General features: G+C 40.0%; 2 protein-coding genes across 6 annotated transcripts in view; one reads left to right on the forward strand and one right to left on the reverse strand.

Moving 5' to 3' along the window:
• Nucleotides 1–14,699, reverse strand: part of LOC110831212 (RUS family member 1) — a 53,812-nt gene that overhangs the window by 25,334 nt on the left and 13,779 nt on the right. The gene's annotated exons all lie outside the window — the stretch shown is intronic.
• Traf4 (TNF receptor associated factor 4) overlaps nucleotides 1–14,699 on the forward strand; it is a 38,986-nt gene that overhangs the window by 6,948 nt on the left and 17,339 nt on the right. The window contains exon 1 of one of the 3 annotated variants that reach the window (XM_022066956.2): nucleotides 5,951–7,765. The exons of 1 other annotated variant lie outside the window; for it this stretch is intronic. In XM_022066956.2, the coding sequence (XP_021922648.1) occupies nucleotides 7,601–7,765 (165 nt within the window). In that variant the 5' untranslated portion in view covers nucleotides 5,951–7,600. Of the gene's footprint in view, nucleotides 1–5,950; nucleotides 7,766–14,699 lie in introns of those variants that run through there. One more of the 3 variants, XM_022066958.2, reaches the window with a different exon arrangement.

Below are 14,699 nucleotides of genomic sequence, written 5' to 3' on the forward strand. Positions count from 1 at the left end.
TATTCTTTTCAAAATAATGAAAGAGATTTGCTTTGAAACTTGAGTTTGGAGGTGACATAACCTCTGAACACAAAATTCCTCAGACTGATTGTATGCTAGCCATGACTGCATAGACTTCTACAAAACTTGAGACTTGTAGAAGAGTACATATAGAGTTTCACGCTTTCTTAATATCGGAACTAGATGGGAGATCAGTGGCTACCTTTACACTCCGGCATCATAAACCGTAGAATTCCGTCCGTATCTATTGAAGAGAGGATTCCTGGAGCCGCAAGTATTACTGTAAACGTGATAAATGAAAAGACTCTAACTTGCCTAACCTTTTCATAAAATTGAAATTGTGGGTATGTATGCACGTATGCATGTTTGCTTATAGCGTAAGAACTGATATGCCGATTTGCACTAAATATGTCGTGTTTATACCTTAATAGCATAACTCAATTTCAGAAAGGTTAAAACTTTGGAAAGTGTTTTGGTTTCGAGTCCCTTTGACGGCGATTTCTACAGTTCGTAATCTAAGCACGATGGAAGAACGGCGCTAAGACGAAAGTTGTTTGTTTAAAAAGGATATGGGCTACAACTCCGAAAAATCTGTCCTAGGTTTGAGTCTCCGTGAAGATAGGTCTGTAGCTTGTTAACTAAGTATGGCAGAAGAATGGAACAAAGAATTAAATTGTTTGCTCTGACGGGGAGATTACAGGAGCGAAGGTTACAAAACCCGAAAACTGTTCTGGGTTCAAGTACCAGTGAAGATGTTGGTTTCTTTTAGTAATAATTTATGATAATTCAACGATACACATCGAATGATAAGGCCTGTGATAAGCTTTCGGGTAACAAAATTGAGTAGAAATGTAAGCATTTATAGAGCTTCCCCACAGTAACAGTGTTAGTATCGCTACTGACTAAGGCTTACTGTGAATTAGCAACCTTTGAACTACAAGGATTAAAGATGGGCGGAAAGAAACACCCAGATGCGTTTTATACTTCCAGATGACAACAGGTCCATCACACTAGCTCCAATTTTAAGTTAATGTACAAAGATTGGATTACATAGCCGATTATCACTACCACATTAATTAGTTCTCCTTGCGTTTTGTTAAATGTATTCTATATTACATAAAAAAATCATGCAAAAGTTTAAAATTACAAAATTCTTTTGAGAAAACTGATACAATTTAATAATAGCCAGCCTCGTGTAAAGTAGGTGAAAAATTAGATCAATACAGACTAAATTTAAATGTATCTAATGTTTAGTGAACTGACAACAACAAAAAACTTTAAAAAAGTAAATTTGAACCGTACATTTTCTCCTGCTTCAACTGCAAGGCCTTAAACCTGCCCATCTGCATAGGAATCACGCCATTGAAGAATAACGAAGGCAAATCTCTACGCTAACCTCAGAACAATGGAGATTAATAATCCGGTTCACGCTGCAGACGATTTCCCACAACAAATGCTACTCCACTATCTACTGGACAACACGCTAGACGTGGCAGCAAAGTAATAACTGTTGTCTTCGTCGGGAACAGAATTCCGACAGCCAGTTTCACTACCGACTGAGCTATCACGGCTAACATTACAGGAAAGAAGTGAAAATCAGAATCCAGAGTGGCCGAAATGTTCCTTATTGCGAAGTGGGGATCCGAGAAGTTGTGATATACCGACAGATTAAGATCATAGCCGTAGGTAACGTGGCAATGTACTGCGTGCCAGCAGGTCGAGTAGCTGAGTACACAGCCATAGCGAGTAATGTGGTCCGAGAACAGGACTTTCCTGTTGTAAGTCATCCTCCTGCCGCAGCCGTCGTCACGATGGCGGTAGGGCAAGGTCAAGGGCAAGATATTATTATGCCCTGTCCTTAGCAATTTCATAGGGAAAAGTGAATACCTGTGATGACATCCTGCGACAACGGAACACTACGGAAATGGACGAAAGACGGTGGCAGTACGTTCTGAATGCCCATTGTTTCGTGACAAAGAACTTTATCGAATTAAACAGAAGAATAAATTAGTTTTGTGCGTTGTTTGTATAAAGCACATATAATTAATTTGTAATAGGGATGTCGGTTTTATTCATCTACATGTTTAGTTTCTGAATTAACTTCACTGATGTTGGTGCAATTTGGGGCCCACGCTGTAGGTTATTGGGCGAATTTGATTCTGGTACACGTCGGCCGATTATAACATTACTTTATACGAAGAACTCACTAAAATGTATTTGTTGTCTGCTGCAGGATCAGTTTTTTTTAAAAAAGAAGTGCTCTGAAAACACGTAGACGGCGTGCTTAGGGCCTACTGCACTTAACGGCTGTTCCATTCTGCTCCTTGATACGAAGCCCAACGATTCGCTATTGTATGGAAGCCAAATTTTTTAGACTCACGATTTTTCCCTGATCGCTATGGCATCGTCAGATCTCTTCACCTTCGTTATTAATTTGAATTCTGCATAAAATAAATAAAAGGGACGCCGGATCAAATCTGTGGTGTAGGGTGTATGGAGGTCGACCGCCATGCGGTTTCTAGTAAGATATTCCTGCACAAAACACAGTGAGCACGAGTATTTTCGTGTGTAGTGGTGGAGAAGCCACTCTCCAGTGCATCATTTCTCAGGATGATTTTCCTCACATCTTACCGCAGTCACCACAGAACCTTTGCGTCAGAGTTTCTCCTGCAAGACATTCCCATCAATAATTCAATTCGCAGTCTCTTCCCACAGGAACGAACTTGTCTGGTCTTCGTTGGGTGCAACAGTGATGCAGTTTTAATTGTAAAGACAAACGTAGTTTAAGGCCAAGGCACGCCTACTTCACACTCGGGGGTCCTGGGTTCGAACATCGCCGCGGAGACCGGCTACCCTGACGGTTGTTGTTCTCAGTCCCTCTGGGAAAGAGCCGGAGCCATGACCGCTTAATTTCTCATAATTTCAAATTCATTATTTGTCATTTTATCGTTTGACGCTATAATAATCTGAGCTACTGACAGCGTCGTTAAACAACAAGAAGTTATTATAAATATAAGAATAAATAAACACCCCCCCTCTTATGACCTTTGAAAACTATTCTTCTCTCAAAAATATGACAGAACTTCCTCGTAGTTTTCAGTAGTAGTTTCGTGTAGGTTCAAAATTTGACACACACATATGCCAGTTCTTCAAAATCTGCAATTTATTGAAAAAAACAACAGAAATTTCAGATAACTTTACACACTACGGTACCTCATTTCAAGACTCATCACTTCTGAATGGCACGTCCTATGGGTTTGAAATTAACGGCAAATGATTCAGCAGATCGTATTCCACAGTCATACACTACATGATCATTCTACGGCTCAGAATCCATAAAAACCAGAAGAAACCCCAGTCAGGATAGTTGGTCTCCTATCGGAATTCGAACCGTTAACCTCCATTACAGGAGCGACATTCACTGCACCGCAAGGCGCGGAGGGGACATGAGAAGAGAAACGAAAAGAGATGCATTGTTCTAGACATTCCTCTTTATAACATGTGAGAGCTCAAAGTACAGTAAGTATATCGACCTCACAAACGCCACAAAATAACCTTACGACCCTAAGCCACGCACAGACGAGAGTGCGTAACTACTGATATGGCTTGCAGCTGTAAATAACACTTTACATCAGGCCGTGCAGGAAGTCCACCAATTTAATTAACTAACCAACAAAATAAATTCAGTTGGGTTGGCCTAACTCAGTATTACCAATTAAACTGATCAATTAATGCCTAAGTAACTAACCAGTCTTCTGATTAACTATAACTACTTTAGAAACAACTTTACTAAACTAACTGCCTGAATACATATGACTACCTAACTGAATAACAACTCAACCAACCAAAGCAGGTATCTGTCTGTTTGTTTGGCTGATAAATAATTAATATCAAAATAACTGGCTACCCCCCCCCCCCCCCCCAATGGTATAGCATCTTCTATCGACAATAAAACAATTTTTATGATGATCAGAAATATCGCAAGGCTCATCATAGTCATCGCTAAAGCTGAGCCAGTTCAGTCCAGTTCGCATCTTCACAGCATCCTTTCCCTACGATTAATTAAACATTATCTTGCCCGCTTTTGAATCCCAAGTAATCTGTTACTATGAGGTTTTCCAACAAAAATATTATGTACACTTCCCATTTTTGACATGTGACATACGAGTACAAGTCTGGCCCATGATTAGGTGAAACATAGTATGGACAGTTGGCAGATAGTCATATGCAGAAACTGAAATGTTTCCTGTATTACTAAACGAGGACCTGCCAACTCGTACTTGCGCCACGTAAATCTGAATGAGACATGGGGATCATGAATAGTGGTCCTAAAATATGATACATGTTGGGAAGAAGCTAGCTCATGGCCGCTTTGGGAATACATAAAATGTGATCTTAATTAGCGGAATCTGGATCTTGTCAGGTTTTGTCCAAGTGTAGGGGCGTGTAGACCTATATATAGGCACAAACACACACGACAGTAGACTGGATATAAACAAAGGGGAAGTTCATCTGGAATTGCCATGTGGTGTAAGTCATTTACATTTGTACTCCACGTTTCTTGAATATCTTTCGTCATCTTTCGTCTAGAAACCAAAAGCAAACTTCATTCTTCGTGTACTCGTACATCTATAGACGTACATGGGTGTCCGCCCAAATGTGTGTGTATGCTACACTAGTGCCAGTTGTAAAACAACGCAGTGAAAATAAATTTGCGAGAAAATAATACAGAACAGAAATGTGAGTGAACTAAAGAGACCAAACGTCGCAGTTAAGTGGTTAGTATTCCAGCGTAGTTTTCGGGAAGTCACAGGATCACATTTCGGCTCAGAGACCGGCTATCCTGGTTTATCGTGGTTTTACTCAGGCTCCCTACCCAAATGCCAGGATAGAATGTTAAATTAAGCCACGACCGCTTCTTTCCTCTCCCTTTGTAATTTACTATTTATTGATCATCCTACCATTCAATGGTACTAATTTTAGCTGGAGACAGCGTTATTAAATAAATAGGGAATTGGAGAACTCTTTTGATATAAATATAATCACACAAGTCGCCATAAATAAAGGGAAGAAAGAGAGATAGTGAGAGTACATATATTGATTAATTTGAGGTTTTCACTGCGGTAAGTCCGAAGGTCCTTGCTGCTTCCATCATCAGGGCGATGAGCAAGGGCCTCTGAAACGTTGGTAAACTTCTACCAGACTACACGGCGCTACAACCCACAGACTGGTGTCTTCAATATTACTTATTTATTAATTTATTTGTTTATTTCGTGTGTATCATCTGCAGAGTTAATGCGGCATCAGATGAGATAAAAATTACTAGGTATGGTGAAATGCAAATGATGGATGCGAAAGGGACAGTGTTATCGCTGCAGCATTCGAATTGATTGAAGGTCTGAGTAAAAGTCAGAAATATTCCCTTACGGTGTCCGACGTTCTAAACACGTACATCTAACTCCAGATGATGCCGTTGAGCTATTTTCATTTACTGAACAGTAAAAGTCACAATTTGCTCATTCACAAAACAGTTCTTACATACATGTACGCGCTCCACAAATTTCATATTTATATCGAACTGCTACATACGTTAACGCAAACCCCTGCAAACATTTGTTTCGATTATAGGTACTACGATTGTGTCGGAGAAGTTGCCGAAGTGTAAGGCGTGAATCCTATCATTCTACCTCTCGGAAAATGGTTTGGCTTAATGTTAAAATTTTAGTGGCCACCCGAGTGCCAAGTGAGGGTTGTCTTTCGGAAAAATATAGAAGGGAGAAACAAAGGTTTGATATATCGCAGTACAGATGGTTGTTGCACATGTGTTCGAACAAATGTTACAAGGCAGCAAGACACAAAGCAACCGCAGAAAGAAAGCCTTCCCCACTATCGAAGAACGTCCGGTTCCTGAGCCATCTGTCGGTCACGAGACGATAGCGGTCAGCTGCTCGCTTGTGTAACGTTCATTGAGGAGAGGCCAAAAGCGTGGCGTCACTGGGCAAGAGATGTCAGTGCCACGAGAGGCTTGAAGCAGGAAGGAGTTCGTTCATCGTGGCTCCATGCTCCCGGGATGCTGTGTGCTACACGTGTGCGAAGGTAGTGTGACAAAGCATACGAAAAACTTCGCACATTCGGTCTAGTGACGTCAACAGTGAATCGGTACATCATTGTGTTTCATGCGTGTGTTAAACTTGAACAAATATTATCTATTTTGTCAGTGGTGTAATAACTCAGGAGCTCAACTTAATGATATTTAAACATTCGATTTTCATTCCTGAGAAAACACGTCTCATTTGTGTTACTATCAGTAATTAGAAGGTGTTTAAAAATATAATTGCTTGTTACATGAACCAAACGAACTCCATAAATAAACACCGTGATTTGAATATTTAGTTGACACTTAACACGCGCTTAATATTGTTATTACTCTCCTATAAAAGGTTAAGAATTGTAGAAGTATTACGTAATCACGTTTTTGTTTGGTATTCAATCTGTGCAGGTAGAAGAATAATAAGCAACCGTATCCAACAGACTTCGATTACAATAACAAAAGTGTGGGTGTATGTCGAGAATTATTCAGAAGCAGGAAATTTCATTTTATTTGCTTGCAAAGAGTTACTTTTCGAGAAAGATTTAAGAAGATTGAAAGCAAACAAAGTTTTATGCGAACAAGATTTATTTTAAAATCACTGGTCAGCTGGTAAATTATCCTACCAGCATGATTCTGTGACCAGTTCTATGGGCACATAGATACTTAAATTCTAATCTGAGCAAAGCTTTCCCGATGGGCTGACTCATCCATGGGTTTTGCATTTGTATTCCTTGAATATCCGGTTTACTGCTGTTCGTAACATTCTCTTTCGTTAACGACGTGGACTGTTGCCTGTGCATGTTTGTACATGTCCCGAATAGCCATCAAGGTTGATGCGCGTTGTTACCTGCGAAGCTGCTCATTCGATAGACAAAATCTACGTTTTCGCGAACTTTCAGTAATGAACAAAGAATTTTGACTTACAAGGAAACTTATATTCTGCAAGATTATAATAGTGCTGAACGGGAAGTGTGTTAATAGTGAACAGCAACAACAGTGATAAGAAAAGCATTATTGTTGAAAGAGCAACAGTAAGTTAGTTATAACCGCATTCTTGATTAGACAAAAACTGGAAGAACTGAATTTTACAACAAGCAACAATAAGTTGAAAAATAAACATTTTTTGATCAGCGTAGAAGTGTTGGAAGGAGAAACGCATTACTGTGGACTGAGCTGGAAGAAGCGATCGCATTGTTCCCGAACTCTCAGATGGAACATATTGTGACCATATTGCTGCAGCTGGTGGTTCTCGTGACGAGGGAAAAAAGGGACAAGATATACCCCAACTGAACAGATGTCGCTGTGGCTGGCTGTGTGTAGGGTAGGGAAGATTTGGGAATAGGATACTTTCCTTTGGTAGATAATAAGAATTTGATGCTGAGGGTAATTGACGGAGAGCTATAAACGATTTATACACAAAGAAATAAGGAGGACGTAATCAGAAATAAAAAAAGACTGGTGCCGAAATATCACGGTCAAAGTATTAGCTAGCACTTGTGATTGTGGTTTATGTTGGATCGTGCCAGAATGGTTCGTAGCCTGGCCCAGTGGACCAAGACACTGAGCTTCCCAGCTCGCATCTCCCCACAAAAACATCAGCAGCACCAAGTAACGTCACCACAGAGCGAATGTACCGTCATCAACACGTCTGCTATCCCCGTTAACACGGTAGACGTAAGTAATCGCATTACAATGTTTCCAAGAGTTCCATGGGGAGATTTTTTATAATGGCGAATTACGTCACGGAATCCGGCCTGAAATATATCTTAATTAGATAAAACCTGCTTAAAAATGAATTGAAAGGGACAAAATCATATTTTCGTTTGATGTTTCGGTTTCACACAGGCATCAGTACTTAATTTTTCACAAAGAACATTGCGCAGTGCATACTTCATGTTTATTGAAACCACGGCTGTATTGTGGTGCGCTTTTCCCTTTCTTTGTTGACGGTGTAGTTTAATTTCTTATCTTTAGCAGGAGTGTTCCTTCTCAGATAGCTCCAGAAAGCAGCAGTAACGGTAAATGTTATTATTTAAACAGAAAACAAATGTTGTCGCGGGCCTTTCCCCCCCCTTCATTTCCGTACATTCGTTTCTTAGAAGAAACTTCAGATTCATTTTTGCTTGAAATTCTCGGGACCGATGAAAATTTCTTTTCATGGCAGGGTTAAGTTTAATCCATTTTAAACAGGTTTTATGTACAGTGTATTCCTGTTAATTGGGACACATCGGGACTAGAACACTTTGGCACAATTAAGTGGCTGCCCCAATTATGCGAAGTCCCACGTAAAGTGTTAAAAAGGTTTGTTCTTTAAGATTTGTCCCAAATAAACGGCTATCTCGATTAACCGATGGCCCAATTAACCGGAATCTACTTTATTAAAATAGAGAAAGTTTATATTTTCTCAGGCAGTCCTTCCTTCTCCTATGTAAACAGTACAATACTCCAATCTTTTGAATGCCATAATATTTGCATTGTACTAGTAGAGATGATGGGTTAATAACGGAAAACAGAAACAAAAGGGTTTCTTTTAATTACATTTACTAATGAAAGTACAGGCTGTCCCGTAGCAGTTTCATGCACTATATATGTAAAAACAATTACCCACCAAGGTTCTGATTCTCCCAGGGGAGTCATTACATCAAGTAAAATGAGATGGCATCTCCAGAGGGGTATGAAAATAAGCATACAGAATTCAGATTTGAAAACCGCGTGAAAAGAGAGTACTTGTAGACGTGATATAGACAGGAAATTACTATTGAAACACACTTTAGAAACTCCCTGTAGGCTGTGAAGATGCAGACTTGGTTTCTGGTTTCAACTTGTATAGCTTAAGACCTAATGGCAGGGTTTTCTGATGCGGGTGGAAAAGAGATTCTGGGTTAAATAACTACAGGAAATTTCTTGATCAGCAGAATAAAAGAATGCTCAAGGGTGGTCCAGCACCTGGGGGGGGGGGTGAAAACTCTAACATTGTTTATGAAACTTTGAAAGAAGTTTGATTGCGAAGGCTCCCACTTGGAAGACCGAGGACACGGGAAGATAATATTAAAATCGATAAGAATTAAAATACATTTTAGGTTAAACTGATATAAACTGGCTTGGGACTTGATAGGATCCTATGGCGGACTATTGTCAGCAGCTGCCATCTTTATAAATATTTAATTTTAAAAGTCACAAGGATTCGTCTGTCAGATTTAGGTTCACACGGCGACGGGTCTTCCGGGACATTGCGACGTGTGGTCTGGTGGATACTGACCGACGTTTCAGAGATGCTTATTGCCTCCATGAACAAGGACTCATCGCCTGGCCGATGGAGGCAGTAAGCACCACTGAAAACGTATGCTAATAGCTATCTACCAGACTGCACGTCACAACATCCCATAAGACGACCATTTTCAATAAGATATGCCCCTCTACACTCATAGCGGGACTTGTTAGTACGACATCGTTGATACGGAAAACCGCCACTGTAAATGACCCTGAGCCAGTGCCGTCCACCTCCCAACCTCAAAATGCACTTCGTCATTTACTTGACACTTTTTCGATGTTTCTTCACCAGAATCAACGAGTAAAATTTTGTGGACTTGAAATCACAAACTCTTCGGCCCGTCTTTAAATATTGCAGTGACTTGGTTTAGGAGTCGTCGTAAGAGTGGACTTTCATTATCGCGTGGTAACGCGTCAGCTCCGCCGTATCGCAACGTCGCAGATTTCTCTGATGGGCCGGAAATGCAGAAACAACTTTGTGGCTAGTTTCTACTTGTCCTGAAGTTTCACTTGTTCACTGAGTGCAATTCCTCTTTCGTGGTAATGTGTGGGCGAAGCGGCATTCTTTAAGACGCGAGCTGCCATGTTTCGTGATTTAATTAAGCGTACCCACACTCCAAACACTTGGATTAAAAGAGCAGATGAGGTTAAGTGCCTGCATATTTACGAAATTCAAATACGAACAAAAATATTGATGAGACAAAAATATATTCCAGTTTAATTTTAATTTATTGCTAAGTTCTTAAAATGGACGCAGAATAGGGAGGTATGTATGTTCGCACATTTCATATCCGGAAAGAACAAACGGATTTCGATTGGTGTTTGAGTCCAGACAAAAAGTTCAGATTGCAGTCCTCTGGGTTGCAGTTAACCAAACTTCCGGAGAAACATATCCTATACTTCCATCTGCAGGGTATTAATTATGGTTTGTATTACATCGCTTATTGTATTCATATTACATTGTCACATTCTGCATTGTTTAAGTGCAGCTCGTATCGAAATTCACAGCTTTTTTCATCAACGGTTCATGGTACAAATATTTGCGAATGGTATAAAATATAGATCCCATTGAGACCTACAACTTTCGTTTGAAATATTCTTCGGTACGATGCTTATTTAACGAAATATAAGAAATACATCACGCTATGTGCATAGTGATTAGATTTGCAACATATCATTTGAATCTGCAATAATAACTTTGTCTCAGCAGTAAATTAACTTCAAGGCCAATGAGAAAAGAGGAATCGTAGAGAACGCATTTGCAAATCATGTGTACTCCACTGACATATATATGCTATATTGTGTCACTCTTGTGCATACAATAAAACTAATATACCGTAGTACCAACTTAAAAAAATTGTTTATATTACATCGATTGAATTGTTAATAGGATTTGAGGTTTTCGCGGCTGTGAGTCATGATGGAGACAACAAGGACATCTGAAATGTCTGTAAATTCCTACCAGACTACACAGCGCAACAACCCTGAATATAGCCACCTTGAATTGAGTTGTTTTAATAAGGACATTTTTATAGATGCGTTTTGTATCGCAGTTCATTTTTCGGTGCAGTTCACCTTTAATTCACCAAGAAACTCGAAATATGTATTTCTACAACCCTTAATTTATTTATTATTAGAAACCTGCCAAACGTTTCCTTGAATTTCTAATAATAATAACGTCCGTTGCAGTCTTCTGCGCAGATAACACAAATAAGACAATGAACGAGTGGATACTAACAATGTTCATCATCGTCATCAAATTTCTGCATCCCTGCGTTCCTCATGTCAATCAAATTCATCAGTCACAGTCGTGACAATCGTTAAACGAACAACCAGTGCACAGTAAAACTTGTATAAAAGGGAACCTATTTTTATAGCGAAATTCTCTGTCTCAATGCAGAGTGAAAACTAACGTAAAGTTACCTTTATAATAAATGGAAATGAAACAATAATGGATAAAAGTCCTCAAGAATATTTACTGTTTTATGTTCATACGTTTCTTTTCCGTGAATTCATATGAGAAGGAACATTTCCTGTCACAGACAGAATATGTGCTGAGTACTTTATTGTGCAGGTAGAAGTGAAAAGCGGAACGGAAGAAAACGAGTGAGGAAACAAAGGGAGAAAGGAACAAAGTAAGCAAATTGATGGAATCAGTAATAATGTGCGTAGTTTACACATAAATTTCTGACTTTTGATTCTGACCAAAATAAATGGGATATGTACTGTAAGATGCTTATTTTATCAACAAAACGTAAACATGCTTGTGATTATGTTATAAGTATGCTTTAGTATAATTTATGTCTAGTTTTCTATATCTCTTTTAGATTTGTCAGTGGTTAACAGGTAGTATGCGCAGTTTTCAGCCGCTGTGCAATGTCTCAGTCGGATTCCCTGCACTGAAAATGTGCAAGTTAATGGTTTATAAGGAAGGGAATGCGACTACTACATCCGTTAGGCTACATCTTGCAGCCAACAGGTCCGTACATGCAGCTTGCGACCTTGCAAGGCGTTGCTAGGAAGAACACCGGATTCTGTGTCTGATTGTATAAATATCCAGTTTTACAAACCGAATCAGTCCCACGAAACGAGATGACCGTAACATGTTAGGCCATTCAATTGTTTTCCGAAGATGTGCCAACCGCTGATTTTACCAACACGCATGGAAATGAAAACTATTTCAAAATTTAAACCGGAAAACTTGAAACGAAGTAGCTGCCCAGTTGGAGAATAATAAAATGGACCTGGGATAAATTGGGTATGAAGAGGATTGATGTCTTCTGGATTGTTGCGCCGTGTAGTCTGGTAGATGTCCATCAACGTTTCGGAGGTCATGCTGCCTCCGTCATCAGGGTGATGACGCGGCGCAACAACCCAGAAGACAGCAATCTTCAGACTCGCCGCTGTGGAAACACTATATCTTACGGGGCATGAAGATAAGCCAGATTTAAGTGGCTTGTGTTCGTTTAATGGTGGACTTTTGTGAACACTGGAGACGAGTCTTCAGGTTCTATAATAGCGGGAGATTTCTTAACCAGCTTTCAAGAAAGACTGCACCATGGGGACTTTCCATACTTAAATGAGGCGAAGAATTGTGTAAAACTGTTCACTTCCGCAGTTGAGACACTGCACGTTCATTGTATTGAACATCTGGTGATGTACGAGGAGCGTGTTTATTCTTTACCAACATTGAAGGAAATGGGGGGAAAAACAGATTGAAGTAACTCCATAGTCCTGTAAAGATGGTCATGAATTAAATAGAAATAACGCACACATCTCAAGGGGATAATAATTCCTGTCACACTCATGCGAGACCTGTCGTTCCACTCTGCAGTGTCCCTGGTTCTTCGAACGTGGCTTCAATTTTCCACCCGCTTTACGTCGTCAGTAGGAAAAAGCGAAGTAAGGCCGGGAGATCGAGATCACCGCTATTTTTTCGAACTTCCTCTTCCAGCCCATCGCCTCGGGAATTTGTCCTTTGGATCTTCACGAGCAATCTCTCCAAGGAAGTTGGGAAAATTCAGACTCCTTTATTTTCTTCCAGTTTTCTGTCTGACGGGGATTCGTTATCCTGGACACCTTACTGAACAGTTTTAACTTGGAGTTACGTTAAACAATTTGCGTTGAGAGTGAAAATGGACGATACGGACCACTAGACGAGATGAATCAAGAGGCAGAGCTGAGACTTACTCTCGACATCTTCATTCAGGCGTGACAAAGGTCGAAATACCGAATGAACATATGCAAAGTGACATTTCAATTTTACTAACACAGATTAACTTTTACATTTCGCGTTTTATTCATGTATCTATCCCTAATTCCCATAAAATAAAATGTTTTTAAACCTCGCCTTAACTGGGTAACGAAATGGTGATACCACCGTGGTTCGGAATAAGTCGTTCAAACCTGAACTGATGACTGTTCGTGGTTCGTAAACATGTTCGTGTACGGACGGCTAGATCGCTTCCACGCTCTCGCAGCCAAGCGCGACCTCCGCGTGGTCAGTTTCCTGACGAGCATTCCTTATTCCCTGGCGATGCACGTCGTGTAATTACTTCAATTGCTTTAGTGCAACTGTGAAGCTTCCAGTTCACACAGACTAAGATGTGTCGATGTAAAGGCCCGTGTCTCAGTCGAAATCCGAAAGTGGCCATTATCAGTAACGATCAGTCGCTTTTAGGGGTGGCCTATTAGTTCGACATTTTTAACCTTCGACATGCGAAGTCAATGTCGCTTTCATATGCTACTTTATAACTGCTGCACGTATAATATTGTCACTATTTAAATCTAAGCGAAAGTTTGTCACAGTACCACTAATTAATTGTCTATGTTTTCGTTTCTCACGGATTCGATTTTCTGGCTTGTTCCGAGTCAAAATTATTTTCGGTAAAGTCAATCGTTTAACATTTGGTAGGACTTCTTAGATGGTGGATCAGACTTTTGAGGATACATCGTTGCACTGAACGATATAACACTGGGATTTCTTGAGTAGCTGAGTAACGATCAGCTGCCTACGGAGCTCTAAATTATAATCAAGGAAGTATTATTAGGTTACCCACACTTTTAACATTAATGTTTAATCGCAAATGCATACAGAATTGTTATGGGGAATCCTCTTGGAAAGTGCTTGCTTTGAAGATATGGGAGCAGACACACATTGTGACATAAGGATGGGTCTTAGGGAGACGGTTTGGATTTGAACGGAATTGCTTCAGGATCGTGTTCAATCGCATGATCTGATATTCGCGGGGTATATATTACCAGAGTGTTAGTAAATTAGTTTAACCGGAAACTACCCGATGTTACTATTTTCAAAGCGTGTAGTCCAGTGCAATCTGTTTATAACTTTCACCAGTCTGATACATCAGCTGCTGGTGGTGATATTTAAGCACGGAGAGAACATGATATTTCATCAACGCCATGTTTAGTAGGGAGTACTTGTAGGATTAAATTTAAATTTTGACGGTGAGAATTAAACTTAGGTTCGGATTAGCGTCCAAAAACTAATGTTTGTGATGAATCGTGGGGTTTCATAACAAAATAAAAATTGATCTAGTGGCCACTTTGGGAAGATCCTCGAAGAATGTAATAAGACGCGTAGAGCGTCTGTCTGTAAAGTGTTACTCGTACGTCCCAAACATAACTGAACTTACGGTCTGAATTTCATTGCTGTTTAGGCGGTTGACCTTTGAGTATGTAGAGTGGATGCAGTCTGGTGTGGGAGGCGAAGCTACGTGAGTACCTGCAGTTACATGCTACTAACGTCTCGACAGGCCTCGGCCCTGAAATAACTGGGCCTCTTTTAAGCTGAACACACGATGCACATTATTGATTTGCG

The sequence above is a fragment of the Zootermopsis nevadensis genome, unplaced genomic scaffold (genome assembly GCF_977971745.1).
Source record: "Zootermopsis nevadensis isolate Lab colony 2312 unplaced genomic scaffold, Znev_1.0 Znev_ptg000015l, whole genome shotgun sequence".
In the NCBI taxonomy this organism is placed as follows: domain Eukaryota; kingdom Metazoa; phylum Arthropoda; class Insecta; order Blattodea; family Termopsidae; genus Zootermopsis; species Zootermopsis nevadensis.